Genomic DNA, 19,563 nt, shown 5'->3' on the forward strand with positions numbered 1-19,563 from the left:
CTGAAACATTTGTATATACCCATACAACAGCAGCTTTTTACCTGACTGGATTAAACAATAAATATCACAAATAACCTCCAGGTGTTACCTTTATTATTTTTTTTGTAAAGACTTTGAAATTGACAAAAATTAAGACTACAGGGAAATCATTAATGCATAAAAGAAAACTACAAGGAAAAAGGAATAAGCCTTTCTCTACATTTACTGCATACAGTAAAAGGTGTAAATCACCACATCTAAGACTTTCAGTATTAAGAAAGAATTGTTTTATGACAAGAAGTGTTAAGCACTATTAAGAACAGTTGACTGGTGAGATTGAGTAATTTCTATTATTTAAAGCTTTTATGACTTTCAAAAGTCTAGTGGTACCATCTTTTCATTTAAATCAGTTCTGTAAAACTTCAGTAAGCCTGTTTTACTCAAAGTGATGGCAGGAAGCTACCAAGTTTCCTGCTTGTGTTAGTTTGGTGCTGTTTTAGTGAACTGAATGAGCAAACACCTGACAAGCATCAGAGATGGCATAGAGGAAGCAGTAATAACACGTTCCCAATGTCAGGGCTTTTAACCTTCAGCAATAATGAGTTATGTCAACTCACTGCATCTCATAAGACTATATCTTAAAAAATAGATTAAGCAAACAGATTAGACAAACATCTGCCAATAATGCTGCAAGTACAATTTATCCTTCCTAGGGCTGAGAGGAGTAAACCAGAATCCTCAAGATCATTTCCAGCACCACTTTATTTAAGCTTTAAAAAAGCAACATACATTTTGAATTTTGAAAACATTTTGAATCCATACAGAGAAACTTCAAGAAAACTGAAATTCTACTTAATAAATTAAGAGATAAATATTTGCCTGCTTAGGTCTGTCCAATTAAATGCTATGTCTAATGTAGTGTGCATTAATCTCATGTATGTTTCCCATATAAAATACCTTCTTGCTGGAAGGATAAGCCTAAAACATCTTATGACTCAATCATGTCAAGTCACTTTTAATCTGTAAGTGGGAATGTAATTTTCAAGGCCTTACATTTTCCAAGAAAACCTGCTAAATGTCTCTTAGTTGTAAAATGCTGGCTGTACATACCAGCTCCTTGGGTACACATCTCCAGTGCTACTCCTATTGCTCAAAGCTATCTGGAGCAGAAGACTGAAAATGACAAACTGCTAAGGGTTCAGCACTCTTTGGACAGAAGTGAAACTGGAATGTCTTACAAAAGACTTGTAAGGTGAAGCTACATTCACAAGTTACACAGAATCACGAATCTCACTAGTGATGCTTCTTAGTCCGTCATTTACACCAACCTGTGATTGCAGGTCTGGCAGACCTGTTCACATCCTATTGTTTGCAGGAGACTTCAAGGAAAGAGGAAAAAAGGTAAAGCTAATCAGATGTCGGATAACAGCAAAGGCTTCCTCACTTAAATATCCTAATTCCTTATTATTGCATAAACTTGGTTACTTGTTGGTTTATGCAGACAAAATACTACCTGGTTAAGCACACATAGTTTTCCCTTTTTACAGGTTATCCAAGTACCTCTTCTTTGAGCGGCATACTAGCCTGAAAATAGGGAATTCATTGAGAAGCTTGAAAGTTAAAGAAAAAGCACTTTAAATGTCAATACCAGATGTAATTTGGTAAGCTTGTGTACACTTCATGCACCACCTGTTCTGGAGATCATACAGAAAGAAATACAATGTATCACCTTGACCATTCTGCCTATTCCTTTTCAGAAAATCACGAATGCTTCAATTATCTCCACAGAACGAAATGTGCTATATTAGGTTGGACCTTCAAGAGGACTTATATATATGGAAAAGCCACCATCACCAAGTACAGCTCAGAACAAGCAGTACAAATGGAAAAGATCCTAACGTGGTTGCTATAAAATTAAATTTGCTATAAAAATTAATTTTGCCATGGAAAATTAATTTGCCATAAAACCAAAGTTTTTTGGCAATTATTACATGTATATCAGGGAAGGAAGTATTGCCAACATATGTTCATCTTCATCTGCTTGCTAATAATTGTTTCCACATGCATTCAAGTTCCTGGTCATTAACACAGTATTTTGTTGATTTTTCCTACATGTGCCTAATGCTCACACACACACAGAGCTCCACTGCTACGGAACAGGGGAAGAAGCCAAAAGCGACTGGCAGCTCTGTACTTTCTACAAAGACGTATGTGTAGCACAGCAAGTCATGAAAAAAAAGTAGAATAACTTAGTAAGATACACCAAAAACGTAAAGAACAAAAAATTACCATTACACATGCAAAGACAACATCTTTGTAAGGACAACATACTTCCCAGCACTTAAATAGACCTTTCAATCTCGACATAGGAAATCCCTCGAAGCCAAAACGGGCTGATTCCACTAAAACATATGCTTTCCACCATAATTCCAGATTTTCTCCAGAGACTTCCGCCAGAATATAATTTCATCACTGGGTGCTGGGAAACCATACTAACGCACATCCAGAAATTTAGGGCAGTGTTCACAAGAAAAACCTGCCTTTTGTCTTGAGAGTTATAATGACCTTTTTCACAGTATTTCCAACACGATCAGATGAAACAAAATACAGTACAGTTCACATTGTGACTGATGTAATACGGGCTGGGAGCAATACCGTGGAAACGAAAAAGCCAAGGATCTTTGTCTTCTTCTAGACAAATTGCCAAGCCTCAATACTTGGAGAGAGAAAAAGCAGAGCATCCCAAATAAAACACTGCAGTGCATGTTCACCATTTCAGTAAAGTCGCTGCAGCTTTTGGCAACCCCACAGGAAATTTGGACCCTTCAAAGAAAGCCCAAGCTAATAAAAGAGATAAAAAAGAGTCCTAGCTTAAAAATTACAGGATAAAAAAAAAATAACCTACTGGCTGTAGAAATAAAAATAAACCCCACGGAACTCACCGTTAGCATCGCAAGCGATGCTAAATAAATAACCTCGGCAATAACTAGTCATAAAAATATTAAATGCTGCATTTTCTCGCCACCGCGCCGGTATTCGGGGGCAGGCGCGCAAGGGCGGCGGGCCCAGCAGCAGTGCCTACCTGTGAGAGCTGCCGGGGGTTGGGGCAGCCGAAGAGCGCGGAGCTGGAGCTGAAGCTGATGGCCCCTCTGCGGCTGAGGACGTGCTGCGGCACCGGCCTGTCCAGCGGCAGCACGGGCAGCTGGTAACATACTTCCATTGACGAAGCCTCCGTGCGCCGGCCCGCCGCGGGGCAGCGGCCTCGCCCGCCGCACCTGCCCGCGCAGGGCTCGCCGCAGCGGGGAAGGACGGGCGGCGAAGCCCGCGGGGGCCCGGCGCCTCCTCGCCGCCCCCGCGCCCCCCGGGGGGCCGGGCCGGGCCGCGCCGGGCCCCGCGCCTTTGTGCTCCGCCGCCGCCAAAGCCCGGCGGGAGCCGCCGGCGGGAGCGAGGGGGAGGCGGCGGAGCGGGACGGCTCTGTCAGCGCCCGGGGCGGCGAGTCCCGGCCCTCAGCCCGCGGCCGCCGCCGCTCCCTCCCTCCCTCAGGCGCGCTGCCGCCGGCGGGAGCCGCTGTCAGCCCCGCTGCCCGGCGCCGCGCATGGAGGGCCGGGGGCCGCGCTGGGGGAGACACGCGCCGCGCTCGCCCCTATTGTCCGGCACAGCCGGGAGCGGGAGGAGGAGGAGGAGGCGCCGCTCTGCCGAGGGGAAGGGGCCGGGCCGCCAGAGAGGGGACCCGGAGAGGAGGGGGAGGAGGAGGAGGAGAACGGAGAGAAGGAGGAGGAGGAGGAGGAGGAGGGATGGCGCCTCCGCCCCGCCCGCGCGCGGCGGCCCGGCTGGAGGAGCAGGCACGAGCCCGGCGGACCGTGCGTGGGTCGCGCGGCTGGCGACACGCGCAGAGCGGCGTCATAACGTCACCGCTGCCCACACTCTCCCCGTCCGCGCGCACCAGGCAGGGGCGGCTCGGCGGGCCCCGCGCGCCACGCGCATGCGCCCTGCCCCCTCCCCCTCGCGCCTTCGCAGGGGCGGGGGGCGGCACCGCCCTCCTCCCCTCCCTCCCTCAGCTCTTCTCAGAGCCACGGAGCCGCGGAACGGCTCGGCCCGGAAAAGGCCTGAGGGGGCATCGAGTTCAAACTGTGACCGAGCACCACCGTGACAACTAGACCATGGCACTGAGTGCCAGGTCCAGGCTTTCCTTAAACACTTCCAAGGACGGTGACTTCACCGCCTCCCTGGGCAGCCCATGCCAGTATCTAGTCACCCTTTCTATGAAGACATTCTTCCTAATAGCCAACCTAAACCTCCTATGGTGCAGCTTAAGACTGTGTCCTTTCATCCTGTCGCTGTTTGTCTGGAAGAAGAAACCGACCCCCATCTGGTTACAACCTCATTTGAGAGAGCTGTTGAGAGCTGTTATGTCACCCCTGAGCCTCCTTCCCTCCCAGGGGCCTAAACACTCCCAGCTCCATCAGCTGCTCCTCCTAAGATTTGTGCTCCAGACTCTTGAGCTACTCCATTCCCCCTCTCTGGACTTGCTCCAGCACCCCAATATCTTCCTAAATTGAGGGGCCCAAAACTGGATACAGTACCTGACATGCAGCACTGCTTGGGTGAGACCCAAGGGGTCCTGGAATCCCTGGGCCAGAACGGTGGTAAGTGGGGGTTTGACTCAGTGTCCCTGTGTCATAACTTCATCCCCAAGAGAATGGGAGGAGGTTTGTCAGGAGAAGTTTAGGTCAGATATTGGGGAAAGGTTTTTCACCCAAAGGGTGTTTAGGCACTGGAACAGGCTCCCCAGGGAAGTGGTCACAGCCTGGCAGCTCAACAAGTGTTCCAACAATGCTCTCACCACGTGGTGACTCTTGCGGATGGTCCTGCTGTGCACAGGAGTTGGACTCTGATGATCCCTTCCAACTCAGGATGTTCTGTGTCCATCAGCCCTCAGTTCCCCATTCCCCATCTCACAGGCTGTGCCCGGACACTGGGGGGCAGCACTCGGTGGGCTGTGGTGTCACCAGGGCCAGATTTGGATACCCTGGCTGCTCCTTCAGGAGGCTGAGCACCAGTCAGTACAGCCTGGCCTTGAACAGCTGCTTGAAAATCAAACATGGAAAGATAGGTTTGTTTTAAAATGCATCATCCATCAAATGCAATACACTGGGGAGTTTGTATTTGCATTTGAACCCTTGTGGTTCATTTTTAGAGTGGGGAGAGGTGGGATTTTTTGCAGGACAAAGAGGTAAAACCATGTAATTTTTGTTAACCTAAAAAATGAGGCTCCTGCAAACCACACAATCCCACAATTCCAAGAATTGCACTTTAAGGGAGAAAAGGAATAATCCATGACGTGATCTACTAGCCCATAGCTATGTACATCATATTAGCTGGGACACCTAGAAATAAACTTTGCTATTTTTTTTTTCTTTTAGGACTAAGCCTCCCTTTGTCTCTCTGCAACTGCTTTTTTTTTTTTCCCATCCTTTCATCTCTTTTATTTCTCCATCATAAAAAAAAATCCTAAATATAGCATGATAGGTAAGGGAACGTTTCTGTTCTTTGAATAATATATGAAGTGCCTGTACCCACTTAAAAATCAGATTTTGCAAAATGATTCATATGATTTAATTTTGCATAATACATTGTTCTTCTCAGTGCTTGCTTACTGGCAGAAAGGTTTAGATTTCACATGATAGTGGTTATTTATAGGCAATGACACAGCTTTGGAGGAACCCATTTGGAAAGAATAGGTGGTTTGTATGGAGGATTTTCATCTATTTGAACTAGTTCTAGAAGCAAGTAGTTTTATACATGTGGACTGATGGCCATTTCACCTTGAGCTGTGAAGTTAACAAATGCACCTCATTCTTTTGCAGAGCTGTAATCCCACTTTGTCTCATGGATAGCCAAAAGAACATAGGGACACATGAGGAGGACACTGAATCAACTGCTGTGTCTTAAGGGCTTTTTTCAACTGTTTTTTTCCTTTTTTAAAAAAATTAAAATCTCACAAGCATTCCCAGTATGATTTTATAATGCATGCGCACAATATTTCAAGATACAATAAGCACATGGTAGTTCAAAGTAAAATAACGTACTCAGCTCTTTTTTTTCCAGTAATTAAGACATGTCAGGTTTTCTTCTGCATTCTTTGATAGTTTACTCATATTTGGCCTGCTTACATTAAATCAGCAGTGCATCTGAGTTACTGATAGGACTCCACCAGCTTCACTAGTGTCAGGATTTCCCTCTCCCAATAAGTTTTCAAAATCACTTTTTGTTCTTTTCTACTGAAAAAGAATTTGTTGTCTGTACTCAGGTAGGATGGATTTTTATTCTAGTCAATCTGAAATTCACTTCATCAAAAATATGTCATGTTTTTAGGGGAAATAAAAAGTATATTCTTACTTTACAATATAAATAGTGTATATTGCAATCCTATATGGTCAAACTATAAGTGAAGATTATTGACAGTGTGTTTTAGGGCTCTGTCAGCTCTGCATACTTTCCATCATTTATTTGAAATTAGTTCTTTAGGGACACTTTAATTTTCAGTCTGACACAGTGTATCCTTAAATAACATACCCAGTGTTGCCCCTCAGACTATCTTTGATCTCTAATTAAAGTTACATAAACACCTTTAAGGAAACTGAAATACATTATTATGAAGTAAGCATAGATTTTCTAGGCAGTGACTGTTTCCATAAGTGAGATATTCTCAGGACACAAATTACTATTTTTTAATAAATACAGAAACTATTAATATTAGCCTGATGTTGATTTCTTGAGAAAAACTCTTAGAGACTCATAGAATGGTTCGGGTTGGAAGGGACCCTAAATATCATCTAGTTCCAATCCCCAATCTTACCTCAGGATGACAGACAAAGCCTTAAAATTATGGGGTAAGTCACATATTTTCAGCCTAAATATGTTTGTTGCAAAAAGAATGCATATTCTGTGACTTACATTCTGCCAATTCTTCTGTTGTCTTCACTTGCCACTCACTAAGATCTTGTAGAAAAAGAAAGAGGGTTTTATTGATTTTTGTCATAGAGGTTAAACAACTCCAAATTATTTATTCAGAGCATTTTGTTTGAAATAAATTTCAGCCATGGAGTTCTTTGAGTACCATGGTGGTGCACGTCTTAAAAGCATCAAAGGATATTATGAGGTGCCATAGTTCAGCCATGTAAGCCCTGTGTCTTATGGATTCTTTATCATGGCAGATACAGCTATTAATTAGAATATTCAAATTTAGGGAGCATTAATAATTTTTCAGTGTTTCTTTTCACATTTGCATTAATGTCTTTTACACATCTTTATTATTTTCAGGGTGCTATTTAGCAAGGAAGAAGCATTACTGATGGCCGTATTTATCAGAAAGAGCAGCACTTGTGAAACTGGGGAGATGGAAGATCACAAAATCAGAGTTAGTTTAGTTTCCTGGTTACAGTAAAAAGATGAAATCACACAGGTACTCCAGCAAGACATTCTGCAGGATTAACTGCACGGCACAGAATGCCTCTCTGGGGCACACCCAGCTAACACGAGCAGAACTGAACAGTCTGAGCAGAAGAGGATGCTTTTCCCGTGTTCTCTCTACAAAATGGAAAACAAGCATCCTCAAAGGCATAATGTGCTTGTATTTTGAAAACATCCTGAGAACAGAGGAAATATTTATTTGTACAGGTACATGATCAAAACAAGCACAAGACGCTTTAGCTTTTCTTCTTACCTGAAGAAGTTATGTAGTCTAAAAATCAGGGTTATTCTCTAGACAAGTAAAAAGTGTCTTTGTTACATCCCCAGTAATGCATTTTTAGACATTGTTTTCGTCATCTCTTTAGTCCTTTTTTTCTACCCAGAGTTATTGTCTGAGTGAATACTGTACATTTCCATAGGAATTTCAGACATCTGGCAGCTCAGTTGAAATGTACTTCTCTCCCTATTTGGTGTGTCCCTTCCCTCTGCCTTGCCCTGGGTCTGCATTGGGCTCCTTTGAATTGTTGGGCAATACAACATTCTTGTCTCCACTTTGGTTTGACATCCCCTGCACCCTGGATATTTTCTGCAGAACTTTGCATCATCCCCTCAGTGTGTTCATTCTTCCTGAGTGTGATAACTCGCACTTGCTTTCACCTGAGTGTATTGTGATTTCCTCAACCCATTTTTTTGGTTGGTCAAGATTGAATACTAGTCCTGTCCTTCAATATGCTTTCAGAATTTCCTGGCTCTCTGTCATCTGCAATTTTAATAAGCATGCTCTCAAAACAGCTCAGCAGTAAAAATTCCATGAATGAGTTAGTCTAAGACCTGGAAGAGATCTGAAGAATGGTATTCAGTATATCCTGTCAGCTCATGCTAACTCCTCTGGGAATGTTTTACAGTCATTTTTTGCACCCGTATTGCAGTAGCTTTATCTTTTCTAGGGCCCAGGTTCATCATTCCTGACTTTAGAGGCTTAACTTGGAGAGTAGTTGCCTAAGGCTAATTTCATAGTCAATAATTAAGGGAAAGACAGCAGGCCCTTCAAGTTGTTCTTTGAAGTTGTCTTTCTCTTTACTGAAAGGAAGGAACATGGCGTAACCTTTCTCCTAGTTTAAGTGTGCTTCAGTTAGTGTCTGTGAAGGCAATCAGATGAAGTGGGGTATGTGATGGTGTTTATGGCACTGTCAGGGTGGGCCGTGGCGAAGGACGGCGTCAGCAAAGACAAGCTAAGTCACGTGTGCTGTGTTCCCATTAGCTACAGGTTTTGTCACTCTGCTGGAGAGGCAGATAAAGTTGGTTTGACTTGTCTGGGCAGACTGCTTGTTTGCTTTTGCTTCAGTTTCTGGTATTTTAAGTATTATATTGAAACCTGTTCAGAATATTTTCAATGTTTGTAATAACTTCAATTTCACTAAGCTGACAGTGGCTAATAAATATGTACCAATTCTACGCCAAAACCAGCAAGCTGGAGCAGAAAGTTAAAGAGTGATCCCAGAGCATTTCAAGTTTTAATTTGCTTCCAGCCCCAAGAATCATCCTCTATGCTTAATTTAAGACTGGAGTTTTACTGACAAGTTATAGCCTCCGGGAACAGGTCTGACTGTGGAAACAGGCTAACAAAAGTCAGTTCTAAACACAGCTACAGACTGTCACAAATTTAATATGGGTTCAAAGCCAGCTCTTTCTAACTCCACTGAAGATATGACTGGGAATAATTCTTTCTAAACGCAGTTCTAAAAAGCTTTTGCTAGAGTGCACACAGCTTAACTGGTCTCAGTCAGTGGAGTTCTGATGATTGCATTTACCTGGACAAAAATCCTTACACTACAGTTTAAATAACTAAGGGCGTTGGTGTCAGCATAAGCCTGTGGAGAAAGCTTCTCTTTGTGTCATTTTTACATGAATAATAACAGCTGATGTGCAGAATATTTTTAATATCAGAGTGGGAGGATATGAGAACCCCAGGTGCAGTTTCCGAGGTGCAGCTTATAAGTTTAATGGTGTTATTAGAGTCTGAAAATTCACAGCTTTTTATGTTGGTAATGGAGGTGGGTTTGGACCCCTATGAACAGATGTAGCAAATTAATTGCACATTCACCAGATGAATCACTTCTTAGCATGCCACTCAGTGTACAGTACCTGGCAGCCTCCATGATAAACTGTAGAGCATCAATCTCCCATTCTATCTTTAGAAAATCTAGTGATTTATTTTGATTTTGTTTGGTAGCTTTTTTAATGTTTTATGCCTCAATACCTCATTAAAACTGCACATCCTTCTAAATTTCTTTACATGAAGGTGTAATTTTTAGCACAGTCTTTGCAAGGATTTTCTAAAGCAATTTTGACTTTTATTTTATAAAAAATTATCCATAATTATGGATTAGAGTTAGGTTTGGATTTGGAAGTCATGTTTAAGTTCAAAAGATTCCTGATGCTACAGCTGATCCTTTACTGGTCTATTGCTATATACTAAAGATGTCCTGTAATATTAAATCTGAGACTATCAAATGCTGACAGAAGTGAAATAATGAGCTAAAGTTGCTGCTTACCACCTAGGCTGAAGCAACAATGTTTTTTTAATCTCATTGTGTTGTGTTGTTAAAAATCACAGGAAAGCACTTTGCTGTTTATAGGTCAAAAATTAGACCTTTTTTGGGGTCCTGCCCTCTTCTAGGGCAGAAGGGGTTTTCTACTGAATTAATTCTGCAGAAAGTTCTGTAGTGAAATGAGCCCACAGGAGAAGCAGCTAATGCAATTCCTATTTAAAAAAATAAATAAATCAAGCATGAGCTTTAACTAGTCCTGGTTTTTATAGGACCAGTGCTGGCAGTAACACTAGAATTTCTTCAGACAAAGAACATTTTAATTTATGTCTGGTTGTATTAAAGATCAGCACACTCACTTGTTGCAGAAGCTTATTTGTATGAAAATGTAGACTAGTTGCTTTTTTATATAGGCTAAAATTAATGAAAAATTTCTAGCAACAAAAGGACACTTTAACAACAGTCTCTCTTTGGTGTATGAAGCAAATCAGAAATGGGAATTGGAGTAACTTGCAGCATTTGCACTTCTGAAAATTTGGATGACTACATACAGGAACCTACAGTCTTTCTCTTACACCTACATTCCTCTTGCATTTTGGCTTTTTTACTATTCAATTTTATTTTTATTGAAGGGCTATTGTGTGCAATTATTCCCTCACAAAAAAGTTAAACTGAAATTAATATTAACTACTATTAGAATTAACAATCTCATTCAGAGGATCACTTTAGTAGTAAAACTGGATACTAATTAGTATTCAAATAAAATGACTTCATTATATTCCAAGCAGTTATTTTTATGCTTTTTCAAAAAATGCTTAAGCATACTACCTCAGTTTCTCCATTAAATTTGAGCTTGCTTCAGAAACTAATCAGGATTTAAATATTTTTCTTCCTTTTCAGCTCAATGGTGGAACTGCTCTTCTGTCAAAACCTACAGCAGTAGAAGTGTGAGGATTAAAATTTGAAGCTACTCTTGTTTTTCTGCCATGTAGCATCCTGACATTTCTTTGTGAAGGAAAGAATGTGTCAGGGTTAGCATGAGCATGACTTCTCCTGCAAGTCTGGAAAAACATCTGTCATTCTGCCAGTCTTCCCATTAACTACCTGAACAAATGCAGCAAAAAGAGTTCATTACTTTCAAGAGACTAGCCCTGCTTTTATTTAGGTTTATTCTTTGCTAGACCTTTTGTTTTCAACAATTGTGAAAAGGTGACTGGCATCCTGTCACATTTACAACTCACTAAATTTCTATGTCCTTAATGCAATTAAAACTGGAAGGAATATTGCCAACGTGTCAACAAAAATGCAACAAAGTGATGGGAGGGTTAGTTTACAGAAATTCCTCAGCTCCTTTGTCTTGACCAAAAGAAAGAAAACTGTTCTTGTAAGACTAGGGCGTACTAAAAGGATTAGCTCTGATAAACTTTTATGTTCAGATAAAAGAGAGTCTGAGTATTAGGAGAACATTTTTTTCATCAATTTCTTAAAACCAGCTTTGCAGTTAATTAGAGACAAGTCTCGTGTTTTAAAAGCTGTATGGGGGAGGGGGTGGGGAAGCGGGGAGTAGTGCAGTAAAACAAAGAGGCTGAGCCCTGCAATGGAAGCGCACTGGAAATGTGGTTTTAAAATGCACATTTTGCTGATACACGTTGTGCTAAAGTAGATCCTGCTGTGCAGAGAGGCCATGCCCCTCCATCTCACTCCTCCTGGCTGTTTGCTCCTTCCAGTACTGATGCTCACCTCTAGAGAAAGCCAAGAGAGTTTTAGAGAGTTAAACTGGAAAAAAATTACTCTTAGCCCCACCCCTTCCTCGCCCCCCCATAAAACGTGGGACCAGCCAAACAGCACAGCTGGTTCAAGGTGCAGGTATGTAACTAGCAGTGGGAGTGCCCCTTTTGGAGTCAGCCTACCTTAGACCACATCATCTGTATCATAAAAACTCACCTACATGGTGTAAATCAGTGTTATGTAAGGAGTTACTCAGATACCACATAATTTAAAAAGTGGTTCATTTCAGAAAATCTAGTTTTAAAATCTCACAGAAATATATTCATTGGAATACGTGAGTAACATATTGAAATATATAGTAGATAAGAGCAATATGTAATGTATGTATGGAATATATTACATATGTTAAATATTTATGTAATATATTTTTGATACAAGATAGGCATAGCAGAAATTGTGGTGAAAATATGGGTTAATTGGCATAAAGTGTTAGTGGTATAAAGCATATACTTAATTTTATGCGTGTTCTTACATGCTTTGCTGAGCTGGGATTATGGAGAGCACCCTCTAGTCGTGTCAGAACATCAGTTAAATCTACATAAATCAATACCATGTCAGCAGTTTTCTAGATTAAATTACATTACTAGGAGTTTCTAGACTACTTTTCTACAAGCATAGGCCTAAGAAAATAAGCAGCTTTTATAATGTTTCATCTTACCGTGGACTCAGGATGTTTGTTAATAGAATTCTTTAGTAAGAAATTTCATACTAAAATGTATAAAATCTGAACAAATGTGCTAGTCTGCAAATTGTTCCAAACCTGCAAGGCAGCATGTTTTATAGAATACCTAAAACCAGGAAAAACCATAATGTCTGTTTAGTTCTATGCAGGAGGTTTTACTTACACACCCAACTTCTGACTACACAAAATAAGTAGAAAGCCCTGTCTTAAAAGACAGAATGAGTGTAAAACCCCAATAGAAGTGCTGACATTTCTGCAGACTATGAAGAATTGCGAACAGGCCCAAAAAGCTTAATTTGGCGAAAGATTGCTTATCTTGCTGTGATCTTGAAATAGATGATCTGCGGGCAAATGACATGTCATTGCATCTGTAGCCAAAATAATCAATTCCCAGATAATGGGAGAATTTAATTTGTTGGAAGTTAGAATTAATACTAATACACTGCAAGTCAATACTATTTGCAGTACAAGTGCCTGTTTTATTGCAAAATGTAGATAAATGTACAGTCTGAAGCTATGCTCCCAAACAGCAAATATATTCAAAGCTTAAATTGCTTTATAATTCAATTTTCAGTTATATTTTTGTTTTCTTGTCACTTTATTATATCTGTATGCATGAATGTCCATTTGTGGAAACAATTGATGAAATAGATCTTTCTAAACACTAGTTGAAAAATTATAAACAAATGTTCATCAAGCAAACTTATTCATAATTGCTACTTATCAAATGTAGGAAAAAATGTTGTTTTCCATGCAATTTGTAACAATTAATTTAAATTTCATGTGACTTTCAAATTAAATAGGAAAAGGAAAATGGGTGAAATCTGCTATTGCCTGGCACGAGCAAAGGAGATTGTGATGTGAAACAGTAGCAGCATATATTGACCAAGTAATGTTACCAAGTAATACATAATATGGATCCTGTTCTCCTTGGATTTGACATGCACTCTGCAGCAACCCATTTCCCCTTTCTGTGGCACAGACTCCATCCACTCCCTGTAAGTCTTTATAATACTGCTACATTCCATCTGGTGGCCAGTTTCTACTTGCTCTAAGGGCTTTTGCCCTGCTTCCCAGAAAAAGCTCCACAGCTTCAGATTTGTGATTTTGGAATAAAATTAATAGTGGAAATCTGAGAGTTACCTATTATTTGATAGTCTAATTTCCAGTTGTTAGGATTGTACAAAGCTTCATGCAGAAGCTGCTGCAGGGTTAACCTTGGCTGGGGACTGATGGTGCAGCAGGGCAGCAGTAGTTCCTATGCCTTCTTAAGTAGCTTAGGAAGTCTGCTGCTAGGATACCAGAGTTTGGGAATCCCTGGCTAATATTTGCAAATTGTTTTGAAATAATGTTTTGAAATAACATGTAAAAGTTTGAAGAGCTATTTTTTAAGGAAAGCAAGAAAATGAAGTAACTCACTTCCTCTGAAGTGAATCATCCTCCCCCTGCCACATTTGGAAAAAAAAACAAACCCCACACTGTAAAGTTTATTGTGAGTAAAACCCATAAGGTTCCCCAGTCATGTACAGTAATTTACAGAAAATTTTATAAATAAGACTTGCAAATTATTGGGTGCTCATTTTCTGTCAATCTCAGCTGTGAGTTCTGTCACTGATTTATAGAGGGTTGGGATCTCACATTCAGAATCAAAAGGACGTTAAAAATTATTTTGTAGAGTTTATAACAATCATAAAAATCTTTATTGAATTCTGGACAATATCCATAAAGCCCATAGGACTCCCTGATATAATAAATGCCTTGTAATCCACTTGACTGAACTAAGAAATACGAGTTATGTTAAGGCCTGTGAATATTTCCTTCTGAAAATTGTTTTCAGGTAAAGTGTAATTTCTCATTTATTGATAGCAATTACCACTGCATTTTGTGGCCTGAATTTTCTATTGCAATCAATAGATAAATCATAAAGTTGAAAAGTTCAAGATGTTCTTTGGCAGAGAATAAATGCCAGCAGTCTCTATGTTTATGGTTATGTTGACCTTATTATGGGCAAATCAGCCGGCTTGAAAATAAGCAAGTGCTAAGCAGTGGCCTTAATTTCAGTACTGTTTTCTTGCTCAGAAGGACAGCCCGTGCTCTGTTGTCACAGCTGCCTAATTGAAATTTGATCACACAGCTGGATCACTGGTCACGCACCAGTGACCGCTCAGTGGCTTTGGCAGCTCTTTGCTGTTACACTAACTTTTTGTTTCCCAATCATAAGCAAATTAAAGCAGGCAGCTGCAAAATCATCAATAGGTTAAATTCATTAGCTGTTCTCACTATGAAATAAACAGGAAAATGAAGCTCTTCTTGGTCTTAATTAGTTCTTATAAAAGTTGGCAGGGAAACAAAGACATTTGTACACTCCTTTATTTTTATAAGAGACTTGCCCGAAAGAAAAACCTCAGACGTGTAATTTCCTTTTTTTTTTTTTTTTTTCCACTCCCATGCTTAATGCTCTCAGTCAGAAGCTAACCCAGCACTCTGCCTCTGAGGGTAGAAAGAAAGGTGGTTTGGCAAGGGCTTGACTATGGCTCTTTTGTGCGGATCGGGGCATGTTTGGGGGAGCCTGCACAGGCTGTTTCCACAGCGATAGGCCACACTCGCTGTGTGCAGTCTCCTGCACGGGCAATTCCTCTGCAGGAGAAGCCTTCGCCGACTGCTGTGGTTCCACAATCATTACTGCTGGCTCTGGGCCATGCCACATCACCCAGCAGTACAAATTTGATCTGGATCAGGTGTGGGCACATGATTACATTTCTGTCAAATTAGCAGAGCGCTCGGTGAGGATTCTCTGCCGCCTGTCTGCTTTTATCCTGGTTGCAGAGGAAATGCACTGGGCCGGAACCACAGAGCAGTAGGGCCGTGTGGGCAACCGATACCTGCTGCAGCACTAATCCTGCTGGGGCAAAGGTAACCTGCCAGAGTTTTGTTGGAACAAATTGAATTGGCAGAGCACATTTCAACTAGAACGGCACCTTGTGTCACGTACGATGGCAGTGTTAAGCTGGCAGCAGAAGTCTCCAATATGTTTAATATATAGTTAAACATTGGCCTATCCTTTAGCCACAGACTAAGTCCAGAGCAGTCTTATTTCTCCTTATTCATACTATTTTCCAAAGAATTTACTTGTGCTTCATGCATGTATGGCGTTCTGGCTCCTGTATCCTTCTGAAGGTGCAGTTCTGTGGTGAGCTGAAAACAATGTAAGGCTTTACTGCTGCTGAAAAGGTGTGATGTCACCACTTCCATTGCATCAGCTCTAGTAATGATGCCAGTTGTGGAATGAGTCAGACTAGAAAGCTGATTTTGCTGAAAACTAAGGAAAAAAATAATAGCAAGAAAGAAAATCAGTGAAAGTTTGCACCACTCCTTTGCTGGCAGCCCTAAGATTAACTTGAGCCAACTGTGATCCCATGGATTCAGACTTTGAGTTTCAGCTCTGACTATTTTCCAGCTGAGAGGTCTTGTCATAACAAGGTGAGGTAAAAAAACCCTTAAGAACAGCTGTGATAAATGTTTAACAATGGAGCTACTAATTTACTGAAATGTTAGTCTTCTGACCATTGCGAAATATTTCCAGTAGCTATGTGCACAATAACATTCATGTTTATGGTTTTGCTTATTTACTTTACTGGTGAAATATTTATGCTAATGAAATACTTAAAAAAATTTTTAATTTCTCACAGTAAGTAACATTCAGGAAAGAAAAATATCTTAGACTTCTGTCTTCTCATCTGTTAATCTGTAATTCCCCAACTGGGATTGCATTTTGCTTTAATTCTTTGACTTGTAACTCAACCACTGAACAGGCATTCCTTTCTGGCTCTAGATAAGATAGTTACTCATCAGCACTTTAGAAAGAATTTACCTTTCTCAGGCATCAATTAAGTGAGCATTTCTAAGACAGGGCAATAAATCCAATGTGGGGATTAATGAAGCTTTAGAGAGAAATAGCTACTGCCTGCTATCTCCCCTGCTGAATCCCCTCCCTCCTGGGAACTATGTACGTAAGCAGCCAGCTTGCAGGAATTTTGGAGAGAATAGTTGAATGGTAGGTGCAGGGTAGAGAAAGAGCTTGCATAGACAAAGACTGCAGGAGATGTCAGAGGGTGAATTATGAAAACTATATGAAGGAGGAACAACTGGGGAGAACTGTTTGGTGCTGAAGAAATGTTGTATTTGGTGGAGAGAACAAAAAGCAAGTCTTGATTCCCAAAGAACAGGTACTGTGAAGATGTGGTACTGCTATTTCCTAATATGTTTCTGGTAAAATAGCCTGAGAAATAGGTCAAGGCACTTATTTATACCGTTCAAGCTAATCTTCCTGAATCTTTGCTGTAGCTGATTAGGCCATGCTAAAATGAATAACCTTGCTACCAGAACTGTGGATTTTTAAATTTACTATAGGAAGTTGTAAAATACTGCCTTAAAGCACTACAGCTGCTTGCAAAATAAATTACCAAAACACTGCCTAAATAAAGAATTAGGGAACTCTCTTACTTCACTTTTACTCAAAGACCTAGAAAACTCACCTCTGAGTTGTCAAAGCTAAATAAACTTCCTAGTCTTTGCTTTTCAGAAAGTATTTTTATTTAAAGATGGACATATTATTGTGATTTACATCTTAGTTAAGGCTACCTCCATAACACACTTTAAATTAGGGAGAATATTCAGAACTTTCCATAAATTGCAGATGGAAATAAAATTCATAAACCCCATTTCAAAGATAGCGGTGTTTCCTGAGTAAGTTGTTGAAAAAGTTAAGTCTATTACTATTACTTAAAACATCATGTCAGGGGCCTCTAGTTTAAATTGCCAGGAAAAAAAAATTGTTTATGTCTTGTCACTTAAGTAGTCTGCCAAGGCTTTGAATTGAGTTTACTGGAATGAACAAGGAAGTTGTAGGTCTGGATTGCTTCTTTGTGTCAAACTGACCATGGAAAGGCATGAGAAATTTAAATATGTAACTGACTGTTCATTTAAGGCTTCTGCTTCTTGAGTTTGCTACTTTTTTCCAGTACTTCAGTTAAAGATATTAAAAACCCAAGATATATTTAAATTGAGATATTCTATGTGAATAGTAACAGAAGGTCACAATATGTTCAGAGAATTCAAATATATGAATGTTCTCTTATGAATACTTACTTCATGTATAGATGGAGTTGCAGATGGGTTACCAGATGGAATACCTTCCTTCAAATATAGTTTCATGTATTTAAAAATGGATGCAATGCAATCATATTATTTAAATCAATTCTGTTATTGCTTTTGAAGCCATAATGACAGTAACTATTCTGTAACGGAGAAATGAGGCAAGAGGAATGTAACTTCTTGCTGTAAAATTGTTGGGCTTGACTGACATCTAAAAAGTCTCTCTCTGAAGAAGGGACCTTAATCCAGTGCTCTTTTCTTTGGGAAATTGTTGGAATATGTAACACCATGCAGTAAAGTTCAGACAGGGCACTAGATGTCCAGGAGCATGTGAAACAGAACTGGATACAAAGAAATTATAAGAAGAGCATTTGGGGACATAGCAATTCAGAAGTACTCTTCCTTCTTAACAAAAATCAATCCCCATGCCTTAACCAGTGGTCCAGCACATCTTGGAAGAAGCATTTTTTTTTTCACTGTCTCCGTCATTTTCCCCTTGACCATCTTGCTTAGCTGAATGTTCCAAATATTGATATCACCAGAGCATAATATTAAAATATAAGACAAAGGAAAAAATCCTGCAAAACTAGAACACACTACCCCTGTATACACCCTTTCTGAATTCACATATTATCAGCCTACCATACATCACTTTACTCATGCTTTACTTGTGTTGGGTCTTCTTTTTCCAGACTGCCATTCATTCACCAGTGAAAAGTCATCAGCTAGCAAGAGTTCTTGTTCCAGTATCCTCACCTGCCTTCTTTCTCTTGGCATGTCTGGTCAGTCACCAATATAAATTCCAACATCCTTGTGGACCACCTCTTTGTTGAACAAGGCACAGAAATTAGCCGTAATAGTAATCATAGCAGGGAGGTTTTGGGGAAAGCAAACAGGGACACCCAGAGCCACTTGCCCAGAACCATGTCCAGCTGGTTTTTGAGTGACTCCAAGGATGCAGACTCCCAACCTCTCTGGGCAGCTTGTGGCAGTGCTCAGTCATTGTCACAGTGAGGAAGTGTGTCCTGATGTTCAGAGAGAACCTCCTGTGTTTGGGGGTTTGGAGTCTGGTCCCATTGTCTCTGGTTGTGGCACTGGGCACCACTGAGAAGAGCCTGTCTCTGTCCTCATTGCACTGTCCCTTCAGACATTTGCACACATTGATGAGTTCCCCCCACAGTGCCTTCTCCATCCTGGACAGTCCCAGCTCTCTCAGCCTTTTCTCACAGGACACATGCTCCAGTCTCTTCATCATCCTTGTGGCCCTTTTTTGGACTCTCTTCAGTATGTCCATGTCTCTTTTGTACTTGGAGGCCCTTATCTGGACCCAGCACTCCAGATGTGACCTTACCAGCTGAGTAGATAGTAAGGATTATCTCCCTTAACCTGCTGGCTTCACTGAAGCATGTCAAGACAGTTTATTTCAATCACCAAGTTCCTTAAATTAAAATCTGAGATTTTCTTTCCCTGCCACAACTGGAAGAAAGAGTAAGTTCTCCGTAAAGGTCAGGAGTGCTTTATCTAATCACTTGTATCTCCTACATGCTTTGATGTTGTCAGTATTAACCCTATCAGATTCAACAAACTAAGAATATAATTCAGCTTTTAAAAATTGTCTTTCCTTGCCTTGGAAGTTAAAATTCACACCACTGTTGAACAATGACGCCAGTACCTTCATGCATGTATGTAGTGGTTTGACAGGAAATGTGTTTTTTGGGATGCTGTGTTTTGGGCCAATGGATATTCAGGCTTTAATATTGGCATTTAACCTGGCCATTAGGACATGGATCTGCCTCTGAGAACACGGGGTTAAAAGCAGAGCTCTCCCTTGGGAGGGTCCTTTTGGGTTTCCGGCGGGAAAGAGTTCGGGTCTCTGCCCCGGCCCAGCTGCTGGCTGGGCAGGGGGAGGGGAAAGCCATGTGGCCGAGGGAGGTAGGC

At 40.8% G+C, this 19,563-nt stretch overlaps 1 protein-coding gene across 3 annotated transcripts in view; it reads right to left on the minus strand.

The window, feature by feature from the left end:
- Positions 1-3,199, minus strand: part of PDE7A (phosphodiesterase 7A) — a 74,410-nt gene extending 71,211 nt beyond the window's left edge. For all 3 annotated transcript variants that reach the window (XM_066563557.1, XM_066563550.1, XM_066563565.1), the window contains exon 1: positions 3,062-3,199. In XM_066563557.1, the coding sequence (XP_066419654.1) occupies positions 3,062-3,199 (138 nt within the window). The remainder of the gene's footprint in view (positions 1-3,061) is intronic.
- Positions 3,200-19,563: the final 16,364 nt, after the last annotated feature.

This window comes from Molothrus aeneus, chromosome 1 (assembly GCF_037042795.1).
Source record: "Molothrus aeneus isolate 106 chromosome 1, BPBGC_Maene_1.0, whole genome shotgun sequence".
In the NCBI taxonomy this organism is placed as follows: Eukaryota; Metazoa; Chordata; class Aves; order Passeriformes; family Icteridae; genus Molothrus; species Molothrus aeneus.